General features: G+C 38.9%; 1 protein-coding gene across 1 annotated transcript in view; it reads right to left on the bottom strand.

Annotated features, from left to right (window-relative positions):
• Nucleotides 1–18851, bottom strand: part of CFAP47 (cilia and flagella associated protein 47) — a 497722-nt gene that overhangs the window by 453808 nt on the left and 25063 nt on the right. The window contains exons 9-10 of the mRNA XM_006066421.4: nt 4610–4799; nt 3682–3895 (exon numbers count right to left, since the gene is read on the bottom strand). Coding sequence (XP_006066483.4) covers nt 3682–3895; nt 4610–4799 — 404 coding nt within the window. The remainder of the gene's footprint in view (nt 1–3681; nt 3896–4609; nt 4800–18851) is intronic.

The raw sequence follows: 18851 nt of genomic DNA, 5'->3' as shown, positions 1-18851 counted from the left end.
ATGGACAGGGAGTCCTGGAGTGCTGCGATTCATGGGGTCGCAAAGAGTCGGACACAACTGAGCAACTGAACTGAACTGAGGTTTCAGATGGAATTAGATCTGAATCTTATTAGTGTTTCCTAATAGTTAATTACTTTTAGATCACTGTATTCAAAACCAGAAAAAAATTATATAGAAAGAATAAGGAATCCTTTTTTAAAATAATGCTGCTTTCTTAATATTTCAGAGTTTATAAAGTAACCATCAGCAACAAACCTATACAAAGAAAAAAAATCCAAAAAAGAACTACAAACTACTCAATATCTAATATTCACTCAACTGTGTTCATGCTTTTACTTTGGCCTACCACATATTTTCCATAAAAACAAGAAGTACAATTATTCATATCCTTTGGCCTTAGGCTACTTCAGTCTTCAGCAAATATTATTAATTATTGAGATTATCACTCTCAATAATTAAATCATAAGTATAAACCTAGTAGTCTTACACAGTCAAATGCAATTTAATCTAATATGTCTTCCTGTTTTCAATAATTCCTCAGTGGTTACAGTAAGACTTTTTTTAACTGAGTTAAACTCTTTAAGAGAGTGAAGCAATAAGAGAGAAACAAATGCTTTGCTACTCAAGGACTGTTGCTGTTCAGTCACTAAGTCCTGTCTGACTCTTTGCAGCATGCCAAGCTTCCCTGCCTTTCACTATCTCCTGGAAAGTGAAAGTGAAAGTTGCTCAGTGGTGTCCAACTCTGTGACCTGGACTATACAGTCCATGGAATTCTCCAAGCCAGAATACTGGAGTGGGTAGCCATTCCCTTCTCCAGGGGATCTTTCCCACCCAGGGACCAAACCCAGGTCTCCTGAATCATGGGCACATTCTTTACCATCTGAGTCACCAGGGAAGCCTAATAATACCGGAGTTGGTAGCCTATCCCTTCTCCAGTGGATCTTCCCAACCCAGGGATTAAACCCAGGTCTCCCACTTTGCAGGTGGATTATTTACCAGCTGAGCCACCAGGGAAGCCCACTATCTCCTGAAGTTTGCTCAAATTCATGCTCACTGAACTGGTGATGACATCCAACCATCTCATTCTCTGCTGCCCCCTTCTCCTCCTGCCCTCAATTTTTCCCAGCATCAGGGTTTTTTCAAATGAGTTGGCTCTTCGAATCAGGTGGCCGAAGTATTGGAGCTTCAGCTTCAGCATCAGTCCTCCCAATGAATACTCAGGGTTAATTTCCTTTAGGATTGACTGGTTTGATCTCCTTGCAGTCCAAGGGACTCTCAAGAGTCTTCTCCAACACTACAGTTCCAAAGCATCAATTCTTTGGCACTCAGCTTTCTTATCGTCCAGCTCTCACAGTCATACATGACTACTGGAAAAACTATAGCTTTGACTATATGGACCTTTGTTGGCAAAGTGATATCTCTGATTTTTAATACACTGTCTAGGTTTGTCATAGCTTTCCTTCCAAGGAGCAAATATCTTTTAATTTCATGGCTGCAGTCATCATCTTTAGTGATGCTGGAGCCCAGGAAAATAAAATTTGTCTCTGTTTCCACATTTTCCGCATCTATTTGCCATGAAGTGATGGAACTCTCTGCCATGATCTTTGTGTTTTGAATGTTGAGTTTCAAACCAGCTTTTTTACTCTCCTGCTTCACCCTCATCAAGAGGCTCTTTAGTTCCTCTTTGTTTTCTGCCATTAGAGTGGTACCATCTTCATATCTGAGGTTGTTGATATTTCTCCAAGGATAGTTGTTGATATATTTAAATCTCCCTTCAGACTCTGGGATCTTGAACTACCTTTGTATGTGTTAGTCGCTCAGTCATGTCCAACTCTTTGCAACCCCACAGACTGTAGACTTCCAGGCTCCTCTGTCCATGGAATTCTCCAGGCAAGAATACTGGAGTGGGTTGCCATGCCCTGCTCCAGGGGGTCTTCCTAACCCAGGGATTGAACCCAGGTCTCCTGTATTGCAGGTAGATTCTTTACCTTAGAATCTAGAAATAATTCCTATATCTGAAGTCCCTCTGTCTGTAGCAAGAAGAAAAGGCAGGACTTAGAAGTAAGTAGTAGAGTAGGTGCCTGAAGTGACAAATGCTGGTGACTAACATATCTAAATGCTTACGAGATCCTTAAAGAATAAACTTTAAGAAATACCTCTGAATCTTTGAGTAGGTGATTTTTTAAAGTGTGCAAAGTACAGGCAAAAAAAATTACTATGTAAATAAGACATTTTCCCTCATTCATTAAAGAAATATTTACTGAGTGCCTATTATAACACACTATTCTAAACACAAGATATATACTGCATTAAATAAAACTAGACAAAATTCTTACCTTATTTTCTTCTCAAAAGTTGAGAAGGTAAAATGCATTAAAAAATAAAATAGCAATTATAATTACCAAGTTAACACACTGTAAAATGTCATTACCTGAATTTTCACTACTAATTGCTAGCCAGAAAATAACTAAATTTTGTATTTCTGTTAGTATGGAAAAGAGTAAATTGAGAGAAAAAATATAATTATGGCCATGGGATAAATATAAAATGCTTAGATTAGCCTTCCTCAAAAAAAAAAAAATCCTGAGAGTTTAGATCATCTGATTAATACTGCCTTACCAATAAAGTATTAATGTTAAATTAACACACTATATCTGTATATAGATATATTTATATAAGCATTGGAAATAATCAAAAATAATACATTTAAAAATTATTTCCACAGCTATCTTTGCGTGTTTTCCTTTTCTTATACTGTATAATTACTTAAAATGGAGTCTGCATAATCTTCATGCTTGTGTGTTTTATAGTACTTGTCAACTACAGAAAGAAAAAGACTGATATGGATGGAATTTGTAAAATAAAATCATAAAATAGACTATATATTAATAAAAACTTAGAATTTTCCAATTGTGGATAATAAAACAATCATGGCATAAAAAATCAAATTGTATTTTAAGAAAATAACTGTAAAATTAAGTGAGCTTAAAGATTCACCAAAGGTAAAGAGACAAGTAAAGAATTTTATGGGACATGATCAAGTTTAGACAGTTGTTCAGTAACATACAAGCATGCAGAAAAGAAGTACAGTTCATCCTCAAATATATAAAAACCATTCCTGAGCTAATGACTAAAATAAAGATGTCAGGATGACTGAATTTATTCTCACTAAGCATTGACTTATAATTCTTATAACAGGGGAGATTTTAGTTCATTTTGGGAAAAGTTGTTGGAAATGTGACTTTGAGGAGATTGAACAAAGGTGATGCTAAGGATGAAGACAATAATGACAATGAAGATGAGAACGACTGATTTATCACAGTTTAAAATGTTTTATCTTAGATAAATTCAAGCTCTCGGCCATAATTAATCAACATGACTATTCTGAGGACTGTATACATTTCCAAATATGATTATATCTATTATTTTTCTCTACTTGTCAACAGCCTATTTTAAGAATCACTGGGTAAACCATTCACATTAGAGATGAAAGGTTAGATGAAGGAAACAGAGTAGCATTCCACAACAACTTCTTCAATGTAAAAAAAAAATTGAAAATAAAATTTTACTACTATTATTATTACCATCACTAATTTATTATGCAGGATCTGATGAGATCTCTGCATGTCATGCTGGTTATTGTGTCTTACAAAATTTCAGGTTTTTAATATAGTACATTACCTGAAATTTTCATGGTCTTCTCCAGACCGGATACTTGCAGCTCGGTCATTGGGAAAGGCTATCAGTGCACCCTTTAATAACTCTTTATTTATCTTATGATTGTGAATGCGTGTCATGGTTGACTGAAGCATCGCAACAGGTGCATGGTCCTTGTACTGCACCAAGTCTTTCACCACAAACTGTCCCGCAGGATTACTGACCAAAGGGGATATACCTGTTAGAGAATTGAATATTAAGTTTAAACATGTTTTTTCTTTGAACTTCCATGAATTAACAATTACACTAGAGTGCTGCTTCCAACTTAAAACTAAATCCCTAAGCAAATTCAGAAAATACAAATAATTAATAAATGGATCTACATAAAACAATTTAGTAAGATAATGCATGCATAAGTGATAAAAATGTATGCAAAAATACTAAAACCTGATAACTTGAAGGACTGGGTTGTCCCACATGAAACTGAAATTTTTATAAAGAGAACTGAATATCAGCAATTTCGTATGGTTCAATGTATAAGAGATAACTGAGAATTAGTTGAAACAGTAGCAATCAGAAAATCTATGAAATGGTCAAAATGGTTTATATTATAGATACAAAAAAGTAAAAGAATAAAATATTAAAATATTTAATAAATTTTATATACCACCAAACCAGTGCTAGTCAAAGTGAGATCTTCAAAATGGTAGCATCAGCATCTACTGGAAACATGCTGGAAATTCAAATATTTGGGCTCCAACAAAGATCTGCTTAATAATCAATGATGGGATGTAAGACAGTGACATATTTTTACAGGCCCAGATGCATGCAAAAGTTTAGAAGCATTAGATTAGATCACATTTGATATACACAGCTAAACATTAATGTGTTAAGATAATCCTAGAGTAACCAAAAGTAAACTAATAGTTGATAAGTGCCCCTAATAGCATACCAGGATTAACTTTCATCACAACTTTCTTGGTAGAAGGCTTGCAGACACTATTAAAATATAAATATATATGATGGAAAGGCTTCAGTGATGAAGACTGCAAATTTTCATCTGCCACTGAGCCAATAATCTCTATAAATTGCTTCACTTTAAAGACTCCAACTTGATGTGGAATGAATGAACATGTCACATTCTGAAAACAGAAGAAAAGTGATCAATTGCTATAGGCTGAATATTTTGGGCTTCCCTTGTGACTCAGCAGGTAAAGAACCTGCCTGCGATGCAGGAGACTTGGGTTCGATCCCTGGGTAATATTTGCGAATCCCTAAAACTCATGTTTTGGGTTGTTGTTCTTTTTCTATTTTTGCCATGTCATACAACATACATGATCTTAGTTCCACAACCAGGGACTGAACTCATGTCCCTGAAGTGGAAGTAAGGAGTCTTAACCACTGAACCACCAGGGAAGTTCTGAAACTTATGTTAAATTCTAATGCTCTATAAAATAGAATTAGGCGATTGAAGCCTGAATGGGATTAGTGTCCTTATAAAAGAGGGTCCACAGAGCTCCTTAATCCTTCCACCATGTGAGGATATCAGAAGAAGTCTGTGCCCAGGAAGAGGGCCCACACCTGACCATGCAAACACTCCAATCTGGGATTTCCAGCCTCCAGAACAATTAGAAATAAATTTCAGTTGCTTATAAACTGTGCAGTCTACGGTATATTCTTATAGCAGCTGAAATGGATTAAGAAAACAGAAAAATGTTAGGATTAAATAAAAAGCAAATAAAAAATGTTGCTTACAAAATTTTAAGGCAGGCTAGTTTATTGATGGTGAAATGAAAGTCTTTAGAAACATCATATACAGCTCTGACAAATCTTTAAGATACACATTATTAGAAAACTATTTAAGAAAAAAATTAAGATTAATGGTACTGAAATAATTCCAGAATGGCAGAATAAAGGCCTCCAAAAAGTTACTCCTTCACAAACAGAAAGAGAACACTGGGAAAATTGTCAAAATTAACTTCTCAGCTAGTTGAAAATTACCTAAAATATCGCACAACGAACACTTCAAAAGTTGAATGAATCAGGCTACAAAGTTTAGCCTCATTCGCCACATTCACTTGATCTCTTGCCAACCAACTACCACTTCTCCAGGCATCTTGAAAACTTTTTGCAGGGAAAACACTTCCACAAACAGCAGGAGGCAGAAAATGCTTTCCAAGAGTTCGTCAAATTTCATAGCATGGATTTTTATGCTACAGGAATAAACAAACTTATTTCTCGTTGGCAAAATGTGTTAATCACAATGATTTCTATTTTGATTAATAAAGATGTATTTCAGCCTAGTTATAATGATTTAAAATTCATGGTCTGAAATCACAGTTACTTTTGTACCAACCTAAACCTAGATACAGAGGAGGCGATGCCACCCTACTCCAGTACTCTTGCCTGGAAAATCCCATGGGCGGAGGAGCCTGGTAGGCTGCAGTCCATGGGGTCGCGAAGAGTCAGACACGACTGAGCGACTTGACTTTCACTTTTCACTTTCATGCATTGGAGAAGGAAATGGCAACCCACTCCAGTGTTCTTGCCTGGAGAATCCCAGGGACGGGGGAGCCTGGAGGGCTGCCGTCTATGGGGTTGCACAGAGTCGGACACCACTGAAGCGACTTAGCAGCAGCAGAAGCAAACCTAGATAGCATATTCAAAAGCAGAGACATTACTTTGCCAACAAAGGTCCGTCTAGTCAAGGCTATGGTTTTTCCAGTAGTCATGTATGGATGTGAGAGTTGGACTGTGAAGAAAGCTGAGCGCTAATAAATTGATGCTTTTAAACTGTGGTGCTGGAGAAGACTCTTGAGAGTCCCTTGGACTGCAAGGAGATCCAACCAGTCCATTCTAAAGGAGATCAGTCCTGGGTGTTCTTTGGAAGGACTGATGCTAAAGCTGAAACTCCAGTACTTTGGCCACCTCATGTGAAGAGTTGACTCATTGGAAAAGACTCTGATGCTGGGAGGGGTTGGGGGCAGGAGGAGAAGGGGATGACAGAGGATGAGATGGCTGGATGGCATCACTGACTCGATGGACGTGAGTCAGAGTGAACTCCAGGAGTTGGTGATGGACAGGGAGGCCTGGCGTGCTGCAATTCATGGGGTCACAAAGAGTCGGACACGACTGAGTGACTGAAGTGAACTGAATAAATAGAAACTGTCCCAAGGAAACACAACTGTTAGAGTTATTAAACAATGACAATAAGTCAACTATTATAAATATGTTCAAAAAAACCGAAGAAAAACATGTCTAAAAACTTAAAGGCAGTATGAGAACATCTCACAAACTAGAGCATATCAATATAGAAATTGTTTAAAAGAACAAATAAAGACAAGAGAATGCAGGAAACTCACAAATATGTGGAAATTAAATAATACATTTCTAAGTAACCAATAGGTCAAAGAAGAAATTTCAAGAGAAATTAGAGAAAACTTTGAGATAAAGAAAAACTAAAACTAAACATACCAAAACTTATGGGATGCAGCAAAAGAAGTGATTAGAAGTAGATTTATAGCAGTAAGCATCAATATTAAAAAAAGATAAAGGCCTTTCATCAATAACCTAACCTCCATTTTAGGAAATAGAAAAAAGAAGAGCAAAAGGAAGTAAACAAAGCAAACAAAAGGAAAGGAATAACCATGAAATAGAGAACAGAAAGCAATGGAGAAAATCAACAAACCTGAAACTATGTGTTTGTAATGATTAACGATATTGAAAAAAATGTGAGCTAGACTCACCAGGCCACAATCAACAACAGCAAAAACTCAATTTCTTAAAATCAGGAATAAAAGAAAGGATATCACTACCACTCTACATCAATAAAAAGGAGTATGACAGAATAATAAAACAATAAATAATCACGTGCCAACCAATTAGATAACCTAGATGACATGGACAAATCCTAAGACACAAACTTCTGAACATGGTTCTAGAAGAAACAGAAAATCTGAATAGCCATAGGATAACTAGAGATTGAAACAGAAATCTGAAAACTTCTGACAAAGAGAAGTCCAGAATCAGATGGATTTGATGGTGACTTTTACTGGACATTTAAAGAAGAATAAGCACCAATTCTTCACAAAGTATTTCAAAAATTAAAGATAACATTTTCTAACTCCTTCCATGATACCAGTTTCACTCTAATGTAAAAAGGCATTCAAGAAAACTACAGACTAATGTCTTTTATGAATGTATGTGCAAAACTCTACCAAATACTATCAAATTGAATTCAGTAACACACACAAGGAGAAGGCGATGGCACCCCACTCTAGTACTCTTGCCTGGAAAATCCCATGGGCGGAGGAGCCTGGTAGGCTATAGTCCATGGGGTCTCGAAGAGTCAGACATGACTGAGCCACTTCCCTTTCACTTTTCACTTTCATGCATTGGAGAAGGAAATGGCAACCCACTCCAGTGTTCTTGCCTGGAGAATCCCAGGGACGGGGGAGCCTGGTGGGCTGCCGTCTATGGGGCCACACAGAGTCAGACACGACTGAAGTGACTTAGCAGCAGCAGCAGCAACGGACACAAAGGATCAATCACTATGTCCAACTATGCACAACTCCTTTGCCATGAAACATCACATATTTGGTCTTGAGAACAATTTTTTGGATAAGACTTCCAAAGCACAGGCAACAAAAGTGAAAAATAGACAAGACTACATCAAACTAAAAAGCTTTTGCATGGCAAAAGAAACAGTCCACATAGTGAAGAGACATCCTACAGAATGGGAAAAAATACTTGTGAACCATATATGTGATAAAGGGTTAATATGGAGAATATATAAGGAACACTTACAAATCAAAAGCAAACTAATAACCCAGTTAAAAAACAGGCAGAATGATACAGGATGCTTGGGGCTGGTGCACTGGTATGACCCAGAGGGATGGTACAGGGATGGAGGTGGGAGGGGGGTTCAGGATGGGGAACACGTGTACATCTGTGGCAGACTCATGTTGATGTATGGAAAAACCAATACAATATTGTAAAGTAATTAGCCTACAATTAAAATAAATAAATTTATATTAAAATAAATTTAAAAAAAAGAAAAAGGAAAAAATGGAACCTAGAAAAGAATTTCTTAATATATTACTAGCAAAAATGTGAAAACCACTCTGGTTATATCAAAATGCTGAAAGCCACACAAATATCAAAAGAGATTAAATGAATAAGATATGGAACATTTTATAATGAAGAAAAAAAAAAATCAGGCAGAGCACTTGAATACACATTTCTCCAAAGAAGACATATGAATGGCAAAAAGTATAAGAGAAGGTGCTCAACATCACTAATCATCAGGGAAATGCAAATCAAAACCTCAATGAGCTATTACATCCCACCTGTTGAAATGGTCATTTATCAAAAAAAATCAGATAACAAACATTGCTGAGGTTATGAAGAAAAAGGAACCTTTTTTGGTGTTTGCTGTTGGTGGGGATGTAAACTGATATAGCAATTAGAAAGTAATTAGGGAAAATAGTATGAGGACATCTCAAAAAGATTAGAAATAGAACTACCATATGATCCAGGAATCCCCCTTCTAAGCATATATCCAAAGGAAATGATACCCGTATCTCCAAGAAATATCTGCTTTCCCATGTTCATTGCAACATTATTTGCAATAGCCAAGAATCAAAAATAACCTCAATGTTCATCAATGAATGAATAAAGAAGATATAGTACACACACAGTGGAATGTCATTCAGCCTTAAAAAAGAAGGAAATACTGTCATTGCTGACAACATGGATGAACTTGAAGGACATTATTCTGAATGAAACAAGCCAGACACAGAAAGACAAATATTACATGAATTTTACCTGTGAAATATATGTGAGTTTAAAATAGTCAAACTCTTGGAAGGACAGAGTAGAATGGTGGCTGCCTGGGGCCAGGGGTGGAGGGGGATGGAAATAGGGAGATGTTGGTCAAAAGAGTACAAAGTTTCAGTAGCTCAAGATGAGTCAATTCTGGAGATCTAATGCACAGCATGATGACTATAGTGAACAATACTATATTTTGACTACTATATTGATGACTATAGGGAACAATACTATACCTGCAGTTTACAAAGAGGGTAAATCTTATATGTTCTCACCATAAAAACAAGATTTAAAATTTGAGGTGATGAATATGTTAATTATATTAACTGTGCTGATCATTTCACAATGTACACATTTATCAAAACAATTGTGCACCTTGCATGTATGCATGCTAAGTCACTCCAGTTGTCTCTGCAACTCTATGGACTGCAGCCCACCAGGCTTCTCTGTCCATGGGGTTTCTGCAGGCAAGAATACTGGAGCGGGTTGACATGCCCTCTTCCAGGGGAGCTTCCCAACCCATGTGCACCTTATTCTTTTTTTTTTTTTAATTTTATTTTTAAACTTTACATAATTGTATTAGTTTTGCCAAATATCAAAATGAATCCACCACAGGTATACATGTGTTCCCCATCCTGAACCCTCCTCCCTCCTCCCTCCCCATTCCATCCCTCTGGGTCGTCCCAGTGCACCAGCCCCAAGCATCTAGTACCGTGCATCGAACCTGGACTGGCAACTCGTTTCATACATGATATTTTACATGTTTCAATGCCATTCCCCCAAATCTTCCCACCCTCTCCCTCTCTCACAGAGTCCATAAGACTGTTCTATACATCAGTGTCTCTTTTGCTGTCTCGTACACAGGGTTATTGTTACCATCTTTCTAAATTCCATATATATGCGTTAGTATACTGTATTGCTGTTTTTCTTTCTGGCTTACTTCACTCTGTATAATAGGCTCCAGTTTCATCCACCTCATTAGAACTGATTCAAATGTATTCTTTTTAATGGCTGAGTAATACTCCATTGTGTATATGTACCACTGCTTTCTTATCCATTCATCTGCTGATGGACATTTAGGTTGCTTCCATGTCCTGGCTATTATAAACAGTGCTGCGATGAACATTGGGGTACACATGTCTCTTTCCCATCTGGTTTCCTCAGTGTGTATGCCCAGCAGTGGGATTGCTGGATCATAAGGCAGTTCTATTTCCAGTTGTTTAAGGAATCTCCACACTGTTCTCCATAGTGGCTGTACTAGTTTGCATTCCCACCAACAGTGTAAGAGGGTTCCCTTTTCTCCACACCCTCTCCAGCGTTTATTATTTGTAGACTTTTGGATTGCAGCCATTCTGACTGGTGTGAAATGGTACCTCATAGTGGTTTTGATTTGCATTTCTCTGATAATGAGTGATATTGAGCATCTTTTCATGTGTTTGTTAGCCATCTGTATGTCTTCTTTGGAGAAATGTCTATTTAGTTCTTTGGCCCATTTTTTGATTGGGTCATTTATTTTTCTGGAGTTGAGCTGTAGGAGTTGCTTGTATATTTTTGAGATTAGTTGTTTGTCAGTTGCTTCATTTGCTATTATCTTCTCCCATTCTGAAGGCTGTCTTTTCACCTTGCTAATAGTTTCCTTTGATGTGCAGAAGCTTTTAAGGTTAATTAGGTCCCATTTGTTTATTTTTGCTTTTATTTCCAATATTCTGGGAGGTGGGTCATAGAGGATCCTGCTGTGATGTATGTCAGAGAGTGTTTTGCCTATGTTCTCCTCTAGGAGTTTTATAGTTTCTGGTCTTACGTTTAGATCTTTAATCCATTTTGAGTTTATTTTTGTGTATGGTGTTAGAAAGTGTTCTAGTTTCACTCTTTTACAAGTGGTTGACCAGATTTCCCAGCACCACTTGTTAAAGAGATTGTCTTTAATCCATTGTATATTCTTGCCTCCTTTGTCAAAGATAAGGTGTCCATATGGGCGTGGATTTATCTCTGGGCTTTCTATTTTGTTCCATTGATCTATATTTCTGTCTTTGTGCCAGTACCATACTGTCTTGATAACTGTGGCTTTGTAGTAGAGCCTGAAGTCAGGCAGGTTGATTCCTCCAGTTCCATTCTTCTTTCTCAAGATTGCTTTGGCTATTCGAGGTTTTTTGTATTTCCATACAAATTGTGAAATTATTTGTTCTAGCTCTGTGAAGAATGCTGTTGGTAGCTTGATAGGGATTGCATTGAATCTATAGATTGCTTTGGGTAGTATACTCATTTTCACTATATTGATTCTTCTAATCCATGAACATGGTATATTTCTCCATCTATTAGTGTCCTCTTTGATTTCTTTCACCAGTGTGCACCTTATTCCTATTTGTCAATTATACCTCAATAAAGCTGAGGGCAAATAACATTGAGCATAAAACTGGGAATGTTTGGGGCAATTATAAACTGTATATTTACTGCTACATCCCTCAGAGCACCTTGATCTGTATTCAAAGTTTTAAAGTTCCCCCTTTGTTCTATTACACTTTGTTTCTATAGTAAAAACTACATACATAAGAAAACTTATGCATATAAAAACTTCCATATGAATGTTTATAGCAGCATTCTTCACCACAGCCAAAAGGTAGAAACAATTCAAATGGCTATCAACTGATGAATAGATAAACAAAAGGTAGTATAGCCATACCATGGGATATGATTTGGCCATAAAAAGCAATGGGGTACTGATACTTCAACATTGATGAATCTTGAAGATATTATGCTAAATCAAAGAAACCAGAAACAAGTCTACATACTATATGACTATATTTATATGACATGTCAAGAACAGGAAAAACTTATAGGGATAGATGAGATTAGTGGTTACCAGGGGCTGAGGAATGGGGAGCAGGGGGAGTGACCACTAAAGGACACTGTGTTTCTCTTTGGGGTGATGCTAACATTGTGAAATTAGACAGTGCTAATAGTCATGCAATTCAGTGAATACACTAATTACCACTGAATTGTATACTTTAAGTGTGTAAATTTTATGGTACGTGAATGATGCTTCAATACAGTTGGTATTAAAGGAAAATAATAATTTTACCATACTTCCAAATACTTAGAGGCTAGTTGACCAGCCTGTGGAAGTCATAGTTCTCCAGTGTCCCCTACATTTCTCACATTCATTTTTTATTAATTTGAAACTTATAACTGCTCAAGAAATCTACAAATGTAGAGGGCTGACCCAGGGATCAAACCCAGATCTCCCACATTGCAGGCAGACGCTTCAACCTCTGAGCCACCAGGGAAGCCCCAAAAATTATGTTAGGAAATTAACTATCAGCTATGAGAGTCCCTTGGACTGCAAGGAGACCCAACCAGTCCATTCTGAAGGAGATCAGCCCTGGGATTTCTTTGGAAGGAATGATGCTAAAGCTGAAACTCCAGTACTTTGGCCACCTCATGCGAAGAGTTGACTCACTGGAAAAGACTCTGACTCTGGAAGGGATTGGGGGCAGGAGGAGAAGGGGACAACAGAGGATGAGATGGCTGGATGGCATCACCGACTCAATGGACGTGAGTCTGAGTGAACTCCAGGAGTTGGTGATGGACAGGGAGGCCTGGCGTGCTGCGATTCATGGGGTCGCAAAGAGTCGAACACGACTGAGCGACTGGACTGAACTGAACTGATGGGATTTTTTGAGTTTGAAAATTTTATATAGCATAGGGAGTTCCCAGGAGTTCCACTCAATGTGAATTTCCAAATTGGTTTCAGAGATGTACACAAGTATATATTCCTTTCTATGCCCAGAAGATTATATGCTGACCAAAATTTAAGTGGCAAATATACTTCAGGTCTGTCTTGCATTAAAGAAATTAAAAACCTATGTGAACAGAAAAAAAATTCATGTAATATGAAAGGAAAGACCCTTTACTACATCCTCTTTAAATGTTCCTTTCTCAACAGTGATTCATTATCTCTTCACCCACATATTTATCAACTCTCACCCATGTATCTTCTCTAAACACTCAGATATGCCCTCTACACTCAAACTGAATTAACATTTTCATATGGCGTCCACTTAAATTGTTGGCCATCCTACATATTTTCTCAACATAACCACTAGGGACAGCCCATCCCTAATCAACTGCAACTAATTTTATTCCTACCATAAATTAAAAGCCTTCCCAGGTGGCTGCACTTCGCTGGAGTGGTTGTGAGGAGATACCCCACGCACAAGGGTAAAGGAGAAGCCCCAGCAAGACAGTAGGAGGGGCGGATTTGCATTTGGAATCAAACCCTATTCCTGCCAGAGACGCTCAGAGGGCTCAAACAAACCTTGTGTGCACTAGGACCCGGGGACTCCACAGAGACTGAGACAGAACTGTGTTTGAGCATCTCCTGTAGAAGTATGGGTCAGCAGTGGACTGCCGCAGGGGCAGGAGCTCTGGGTGCAGCAGACTTGGGTATGGCATAAGCCCTCTTCAAGGAGGTCGCCATTAACCCCATCATAGAGCTACCAGAACTTACACAGGACTGGGAAATAAACTGGGAGGGCACAAAGAGAACCTTATGTGCACCAGGACCCAGGGAAAGGAGCAGTGACCCCACAAGAGATTGACCTAGACTTGCCTGTGAGTGTCCAGGAGTCTCCAGTGCAGGCGTGGGTTGGCAGTAGCCTGCTGCAGGGTAGGGAGCACTGAGTGTAGCAGTGCGTGCATGGGACCTTTTGAAGGAGGTTGCCATTATCTTCATTACCTCCCACTATAGTTTGGCCCCAGGTAAATAGCAGGGAGGACACACAGCTCCACCCATCAACAGAAAATTGGATTAAAGATGTACTGAGCATGGCCCTGTCCATCAGAACAAGACCCAGTTTCCACCTCAGTCAGTCTCTCTCATCAGGAAGCTTCCATAAGCCTCTTATCCTTCTCCATCAGAGGGCAGATAGACTGAAAACCACAATCACAGAAAACTAACCAAACTGATCACATGGACCACAGCCTTGTCTAATTCAATGAAACTATGAGCCATGCCATGTAGGGCCACCCAAGATGGACGGGTCATGGTAGAGAGTTCTGACAAAACATGGTCCACTGGAGAAAGGAATGGCAAACCACTTCAGTATTCTTCCCTTGAGAACCCCATGAGCAGTATGAAAAGGCAAAAAGATAGGACACTGATAGATGAACTCCCGAGGTTCCTAGGTGCCCAATATGCTACTGGAGATCAGTGGAGAAATAACTCCAGAAAGAATGAAGCTGCTGCTGCTGCTAAATCACTTCAGTTTGTCCAACTCTGTGCAACCCCATAGACAGCAGCCCACCAGGCTCCACTGTCCATGGGATTTTCCAGGCAAGAGTATTGGAGTGGGGTGCCATTACCTTCTCTGAGAAAGAATGAAGAGACCAAGCCAAAGCAAAAACAACACCAGTTGTGGATGTGACTGGTGATGGAAGCAAGGTCCAAAGCTGCAAAGAGCAATATTGTATAGGAACTTGGAATGTTAGGTCCATGAATCAAGGCAAATCAGAAGTGGTCAAACAGGAGATGGCAAGAGTGAACCTCGACATTTTAGGAATCAGCGAACTAAAATGGACTGGAATGGATGAATTTAACTCAGATGACCATTATATCTACTACTGTGTGCAAGAATCCCTTAGAAGAAACGGAGTAGCCATCATAGTCAACAAAAGAGTCTGAAATGCAGTACTTGGGTGCAATCCCAAAAATGACATAATGATCTCTGTTTATCTCCAAGGCAAACCATTCAATATCAAGGTAATCCAAGTCTATACCCCAACCACTAATGCTGAAAAAGCTGAAGTTGAACGGTTCTATCAAGACCAACAAGACCTTCTAGAACTAACACCCAAAAAAGATGTCCTTTTCATTGTAGGGGACTGGAATGCAAAAGTACGAAGTCAAGAAATACCTGGAGTAACAGGCAAATTTGGCCTTGGAGTACAGAATGAAGCAGGGCAAAGGCTAATAGAGTTTTGCCAAGAGAACGCACTGGTCATAGCAAAAACCCTCTTCCAGCAACACAGGAAAAGACTCTACACATGGACATCACCAGATGGTCAACACCAAAATCAGATTGATTATATTCTTTGCAGCCAAAGGTGAAGAAGCTCTACACAGTCAGCAAAAACAAGACCAGGAGCTGACTGTGGCTCAGATCATGAACTCCTTATTGCCAAATTCAGACTTAAATTGAAGAAACTAGGGAAAACCACTAGACCATTCAGGTACGACCTAAATCAAATCCTTATGATTTTACAGTAGAAGTCAGAAATAGATTTAAAGGGACTAGATCTGATACAGTGCCTGATGAACTATTGAGAGAGATTTGTGACACTGTACAGGAGACAGGGATCAAAACCATCTCAAGAAAAAGAAAAGCAAAAAATAAAAATGGCTGGCTGAGGAGGCCTTTCAAATAGCTGTGAAAAGACGAGAAGCCAAAAGCAAAGGAGAAAAGACAAGATATATCCATTTAAATGTAGAGTTCCAAAGAATAGGAAGGAGAGATAAGAAAGCCTTCCTCAGTGATCAATGCAAAGAAATAGAGGAAAACAATACAATGGGGAAGACTAGAGATCCCTTCAAGAAAATTAGAGATGCCAAGGGAACACTTCATGCAAAGATGGGCTCAATAAAGGACAGAAATGGTATGGACCTAACAGAAGCAGAAGATATTAAGAAGAGGTGGCAAGAATACAGAGAGTAACTATCCAAAAAAGATCTTCACGACCCAGATAATCACAATGGTGTGATCACTCACCTAGAGTCAAACATTCTGGAATGTGAAGTCAAGTGGGCCTTAGGAAGCATCACTATGAACAAAGCTAGTGGAGATGATGGAATTCCAGTTGAGCTATTTCAAATCCTGAAAGATGATGCTGTGAAAGTGCTGCACTCAATATGCCAGCAAATTTGGAAAACGTAGCAATGGCCACAGGACTGAAAAAGGTCAGTTTTCATTCCAATCCCAAAGAAAGGCAATGCCAAGGAATGCTCAAACTACCACACAACTGCACTCATCTCACATGCTAGTAAAGTAATACTCAAAATTCTCCAAGCCAGGCTTCAGCAATATGCGAACTGTGAACTTCCAGATGTTCAAGCTGGTTTTATAAAAAGCAGAGGGACCAGAGATCCAATTGCCAACATTGGTTGGATCATCAAAAAAGCAAGACAGTTCCAGAAAATCATCTATTTCTGCTTTATTGTCTATGCCAAAGCCCTGGACTGTATGGATCACCACAAACTGTGGAAAATTCTGAAAGAGATGGGCATACCAGACCACCTGACCTGCCTCTTGAGAAATATGTATGCAGGTCAGGAAGCAACTGTTAGAATTGGACATGGAACAACAGACTGGTTCCAAATAGGAAAAGGAGTACGTCAAGGCTGTATATTGTCACCCTGCTTATTTAACTTATATGCAGAGTCCATCATGAGAAATGCTTGGCTAGATGAAGCACAAGCTGGAATCAAGATTGCTGGGAGAAATATCAATAACCTCAGATATGCAGATGACACCACCCTTATGGCAGAAAGTGAAGAAGAACTAAAGAGCCTCTTGATGAAAGTGAAAGAGGAGAGTGAAAAAGTTGGCTTAAAGCTCAACATTCAGAAAACTAAGATCATAGTATCCGGTCCCATCACTTTATGGCAAATAGATGGGGAAACAGTGGAAACAGTGGCAGACTTCATTTTGGGGGGCTCCAAAATCACTGCATATGGTAACTGCAGCCATGAAATTAAAAGACACTTACTCCTTGGAAGGAAAGTGATGACCAACCTAGATAGCATATTCAAAAGCAGAGACATTACTTTGCCAACAAAGGTCCGTCTAGTCAAGGCTATGGTTTTTCTAGTAGTCATGTATGGATGTGAGAGCTGGACTATAAAGCATGCTGAGTGCGGAAGAATTGATGCTTTTGAACTGTGGTGTTGGAGAAGACTCTTGAGAGTCCCTTGGACTGGAAGCAGATCCAACCAGTCCATCCTAAAGGAAATCAATCCTGAATATTCATTAGAAAGGCTGATGTTGAAGCTGAAACTCCAATTCTTTGGCTACTTGATGCAAAGAGCTAACTCATTTGCAAAGACCCTGATGCTGGGAAAGATTGAGTGCAGGAGGAGAAGGGGATGGCAGAGGATGAGATGGTTGGATGGCATCACCGACTTGATGGACATGAGTTTGAGTAAACTCAGGGTGTTGGTGATGGACAGGGAAGCCTGGCATCCTGCAGTCTTTGGGGTCACAAAGAGTCAGACATGACTGAGCGATTGAACTGAACTGAACAGGTGGCACTAGTGGTAAAGAACACGACTGCCAATGCAGGAGACATAAGATACAGGTTCAACACCTGGGTTGGGAATATTCTGTGGATAAGGTCATGGCAACCCACTCTAGCATTCTTGCCTGGAAAATTCCATGGACAGAGGATCCTGGTGGGCTACAGTCCATTGGGTCGCAAAGAGTCGGACATGACTGAAGCGACTTACACACACACACATACACACAAACTTAAAAATAGCCTATTACTATCATTTCCCTCTATATTTCATGCTCTAATATTTTTCCTGTTTCCTTGGTACTTGGCCCATTCCTAAGATAATCCTAATCAAAATTGAAGTTGGATGCTGCGATAAGTTCTGAAACATCTTATTTCAACTAGCAAAAGTAAAGTATCAAAAGGATGTAGGATATATGCTCCCACATTATATATTCACCAGAGCCTTTATTTTCTTTGGGCTATTATTTTCCATCTTTTCTAAAACACTGCTATTTTAAAATCTTTCACTCATTTTGTTCCTCTCACTACAGTCTTTATCAACTTCCATCTCCACTCTCTCTTCCTCATGTAAAGCACTTCTGTAGGAAATTGATAATCGGTCTTTCAGCTTCAAACTCTTTAACACTCAGAGCTGGCTGCTAAGAAAAATTGACCAGATTCCTGTGATCCTTGCCAGCTTCTCTGATCAGAGAAAATCAGCTACATTTTGAAAGATATGCAGGTTACTGGAGAAAATGAATTACGCTGGTAAGGTCAAGAGACAGACTGAAGGAAGTCTCTGTGCTGTGCTGTGCTTAGTCTAAGTAGCCATTTAAAAGAAAAATTTTTTTTTTTTTAAAAAAAAAAAAGAAAATGTTTTGCATAAGGTGGTTAGCATGTGTTATTCTCTGAAGACTAATTAGCTCTATTGAAAATGGGGGGGAGGGAGTGTCATTCTAATGAAGCAGGAAGAGTTATACATATGAAAGTGAAAGTGAGGTCGCTCAGTCGTGTCAGACTCTTTGCAACCCAGTGGACTGTAACCCACCAGGCTCCTCCCTCCATGGTATTCTCCAGGCAAGAATACTGGAGTGGGT

This window comes from Bubalus bubalis, chromosome X (assembly GCF_019923935.1).
Source record: "Bubalus bubalis isolate 160015118507 breed Murrah chromosome X, NDDB_SH_1, whole genome shotgun sequence".
NCBI lineage: Eukaryota > Metazoa > Chordata > Mammalia > Artiodactyla > Bovidae > Bubalus > Bubalus bubalis.
The sequence above is the reverse complement of the archived record's forward strand: the minus strand, read 5'-3'. Positions and strand labels throughout refer to the sequence as shown.